Raw genomic sequence first — 4,795 nt, forward strand, 5'->3', positions numbered from 1 at the left:
CTGGCAACGGCCACACTCAAAATGGTGCATCTCATGTGCCACCCGCACAAGAACCAGTCCAGGGGCACTGGCAACGATCTTACTTGGCTTGCCGGGTCTTCTCACGCACAGCACATTAACAAAGGTCTCGGTCCGTAGTCATCGCCTCGGTGAGGCCCAATGTACGAAGGTCTTGCCTCACCACCTCAGCCCAGGTCTTCCTGGGCTTACCTCTTCCACGGGTTCCCTCAACTGTTAGGGTGTGGCACTTTTTCACGCAGCTATCCTCCTCCATTCTCACCACATGTCCATACCAGCGCAATCGTCTCTCTTGCACGCCACGTATGTATGTATGTATGTATATATAAATTCCAGTTATTATTTTGAAGCATGTATAAGACTGATGATAAAACATTTACTGATTGTGGGACTTAGTTGTGAGAGTAGTTAGATTTATTGTAAAATTCATGCAGACAGGCAGTTGAATCCCTAATGGGGGTCTTCAAACAATGAAGAACACTACTCTTCAAGAGTGTATATAAGAAGATAACAGAGCAAATCCTCATTAAAAGAGCAGGATGCTAATGCAGCACTTCAGATTTGTTGTAAAGATTACAATGAAAGGAACATTATAAAATTTCAAATTCTATAGAAATCATAATTTTACTCTTACTAAAACCTTTCATTTTCTCTCATTTGCAGTCGAGTGGTACTTCCCATGAAAGTGGAAGAGGTAAGCAAGTTTGATTTTTGTTTTTAGAATTACATATAGAAACTCAATTTTTAAATAGTATTATTAATCCATGATTTTTTTTCTATATGTATTAATTTTCTTTAACACGTATTAAAAAATAGAATTTTCAAGTTTTCATTTTGAGCTTCTATCTACTTTAAAGAACAACTGTTGAACATATCACTTTCTTTTGGATTTTATAGATATTTATAGTCAAAAGCTACAAAGGCAAAGGTGATACCTTAGACAGAAATAATTGAGGTATTAAATTGCTGGACCAAGTGATGAAAGTTACAGAAAGGGTCATAGCTCAATTAAGAAGAGAATTAGCCTAGATGAAATGTAGTTTGAATTTGTCTGGAAGAAGCACCACCAATGCCTTCTGTTGAGGCAACTGCAGGAGGAGTACTTGGCCAAAAATAAACCTATGTATTTGGCTTTTGTTGATATGGAGGAAGCCTTTGACAGGGTCCCCTGCTCCCTTATCTGGTGGGCAATGCGGAAGCTAAGGATAGATGAGTGGTTGGTGAAAGCTGTACAAGCCATGCACAGGGATGCTGTCAGTAAGATGAAAGTTGCCAAAGAGTATAGCTAGGAATTTACTGTACAAGTAGGAGTCTGCCAGGGATCAGTTCTCAGCACCCTCTTATTTGTTGAAGTCTGTAAGGTTATAAAAGAAGAATTTAAGACTGGCTGCCCTCAGGAGCTTCTCTACACTGATGACCTTGTCCCTATAGATGAATCATTACCAGACCTACAGAAGAAATTTCGGGTATGGAAAGAAGGTCTAGAATCAAAGGACCTTGGAGTTAATTTAGCAAAGACCAAAGTCCTAATAAATAGGAAAACAGACAAATCATAGATCTCTTCAGGGAGATGGCCCTGCACATTATGTAGAAAAGATGCTGGGAGAAACTCCATATGGTGTATCCAGTGCAGGCTATGGACATATAAGAGGTGCAGTGATATCACTTGAAGATTAATAGAGAAAGTAGTCTTCACTTGTGGCAGATGTGCAGGTACATTAAACACCAAGAATATACAAAAAATAGACTCCCTCAAATGTTGGCGGGGATCTCTGGAAGTAGCAAACAGTTTCCATAACAAGTTGATAGTGATGGAGGTTCTGAAAGCACAGCTACTAGAATAAGAACAGACTGGGCAAAGCTAAGAGAACTACCACCTCTGTTAATAAAGAATGGCCTCTGCCTCAGAGTGAAAGGCAGATTGTATAATGCCTGCGGACGAACAGCTTTGCTACATGGCAGTGAAACATGGGCTGTGACTACTGAGGACATACGAAGGCTTGTAAGAAATGAAGCCAGTATTCTCTGCTCGATGGGTAATGTCAGTGTGTATATAGGATTGAGTGTAAGTCATTTGAGAGAAAAACTGAGTATTACAAGGCATCAGATGTAGTGCAAGAGAGAGAAGACTACACTGGTATGGTCATGTAATATGTATGGATGAAGAGAGCTGTATCAAGAAGTGCAGATCTGTAATTGTGGAAGGAATATGTGGAAAGGGTTGACCCAAGAAGATGTGAGACAAAGTGGTGAGAAAGGTCTTAAGACTTTGAGCCTCACTGGGGGGATGACAAGGGACTGAGACTTCTGGCGGTTTGCTGTGCTTGAGAAGACATGTCAAGCTAAGTAAAATCACAGCTGTCTTTGCATACAGGAACATCCCCTGCATCCCTCTTTTAGCTGAACAATCCTAATGTTGCAGGCTTGTTAGTGCTAGTGCTACTTAAAAAGCACCTGTACCAGTGCCACATAAACGTACCCAGTACACTCTAAAGTTGTTGGTATTAGAAAGAGCATCCAGCCATAAAAATCATGCCAAAACAGACATGGAGCCCAGGCAGCACTTCAGCTGGCCAGCTCCTGTCAAACCATCCAACCCATGCTAGCATGAAAAACGAACATTAAATGATGATTTTATATATATATATATATAGGCTTATTGTTCCATATAATATTTAGGTTAGGTTATGTACTTTCACTCAGAACTCTTGTTTTCCTATCTATTCTGTTACTTAAATCCATTTCTTAACTTGGCTTTTCACCCTCCTGGTGAGATTGATAATAATATAAAATGTATCAGCAAATAGATTGTAAAATTAGTTCAAAGTACCAAACACTCCTTTGAACAAAATGAATTTCTGATAGGCTAGTATTCTATTGAACTATCTAGCCCTATCCTCTATCATGAGATATCCAGTTAGTATTTTAGTAAGCTGATAGAATATCTGACTCTATTAACCTGACTTGGTTTAAGTAGTTAATAATCTGATATTTGAAGTGCTAATTTGGTCAGTAGCCACAAGAAAACATCGGTTTATTTACACTAAATGAGAAGAAATTTGAATTTGTAAGTTGATGGAAATTATTAATATTTAATATAAGCAACTCATTAGTAATAAAGTTAATAACTTTTTCAATTGAAATTTCTACTTCATAGTTGTCCTCAATTTTGGTAAACATGCACAGCCAAAGATGTGTTGTTTAAGAAGTTTGTTTCAATAGTGTGTAGTTTGCTCAACATCTTGGCCAACTGTTTTCTATCAATGCCTTCTGAGTGAAATAGAAGCAAATTGTTTGGAAGCCCCTCAGAGAGACTGACCATGTACACCACTAGCAGAGTCCATTCAGATGGAAGCATTCAGACCAGGTCTGAGAATAACTTCCTTCTTTCCACCAATCTTTAAACTCTGCAGAGTGATGGTGGCTACCCCACTTCCTTTGACTCTGCTATTAAGTAATCAAGGTTACATTATTTCCCATGAACTGTATTAGGTGATTATTGCCAGAAATGTTAGTGGCAATAACATGATGTTTACCTTTACTTGAAAAACACTTTTATTGAAAATTGCCTCTATTTTATCTCAGTTACATGTGAGAAAGTTAAGAGTTTTGCAGTTAAAGATATTGATGTATAACAACTCTGCTTGTTCTTGTAATGTTTTATTACATCTTTTTTCCTGAATGCTTAAACAAAATTGAAGACTTTCAGGCAAACTTCATCTTTTGAGTGAGCCAGTTCTTCAACTGGCTTTAGTTGCATTATTCCTACATAAATACATAACTTGATGAGATTCATACCTAGAAGTTTATTTCCATTGCACGGTTTTTAACAGTTAATTTCCATAGTCCTTTAAGTGGTCATAATTTAGGAACCTTTAGTAGCCATATTGTAGTACTAGTCTACACTGGTCTTGCTGATTGGGTTTTCAGTTATCTTTCAACTTTAACCTGTTTCAATCATTAGACTGTGACCATGCTGGGGTACTGGCTTGCTGGGTTTAATCAAATAAATTGACCCCAGTACTTATTTTTAAGTCTAGTACTTCTTCTATCAGTGGCTTTGGTCAAAACTGCTGATTTTCAGGGATGTAAACAAACCAACATCTGTTATCAAGCAGTGGTGGAGCATGCACAAATACAGATACATATATATATATATATATATATATATATACGGCACACACACACGCATGTGCATACACACACACACACACACACACATGATGGGCTTCCTTTAAATTTCCATCTTTCAAATTCACTCACAAGACATTGGCCAGCCCAGGGTTATAGTAGAAGACACTGCCCCAAGATGCTGCACAGTATGACTGAACACAAAATCACATGGTTGCAAAATGTGCTTCTTAACCACTTCATCTCAGAGCAACATTTTAACAACAAATCCTCTTACATTTATATTCAGATATTACAGATACAAATAATTACAGAGGCATCAAGCTGTTAGATCAGGTTATGAAAGTTACAGAGAGGGTCATAGCCCAACTAATTAGGGAGCGAATCAATTTAGATGAGATGCAGTTTGGGTTCGTGCCAGGTAAAAGCACTACTGATGCCTTATTTCTAGTGAGACAGCTGCAGGAGAAATACCTAGCTAAGGATAAACCTCTGTACCTGGCTTTTGTTGACATGGAGAAAGCCTTTGACAGGGTCCCCCGATCCCTTATCTGGTGGTCAATGAGGAAACTTGGGATAGAAGAATGGTTAGTGAGAGCTGTGCGAGCCATGTACAGAGATGCTGCCAGTAAGGTGAGGGTTGAAA

At 38.5% G+C, this 4,795-nt stretch overlaps 1 protein-coding gene across 1 annotated transcript in view; it reads left to right on the top strand.

Moving 5' to 3' along the window:
* The window catches only part of LOC106873653 (phosphatidylinositol transfer protein alpha isoform), a 68,683-nt gene that overhangs the window by 30,817 nt on the left and 33,071 nt on the right, over positions 1-4,795 (top strand). The window contains exon 2 of the mRNA XM_014921106.2: positions 682-712. Within this exon, the coding sequence (XP_014776592.1) occupies positions 682-712 (31 nt within the window). The remainder of the gene's footprint in view (positions 1-681; positions 713-4,795) is intronic.

This window comes from Octopus bimaculoides, chromosome 6 (genome assembly GCF_001194135.2).
Source record: "Octopus bimaculoides isolate UCB-OBI-ISO-001 chromosome 6, ASM119413v2, whole genome shotgun sequence".
NCBI lineage: Eukaryota > Metazoa > Mollusca > Cephalopoda > Octopoda > Octopodidae > Octopus > Octopus bimaculoides.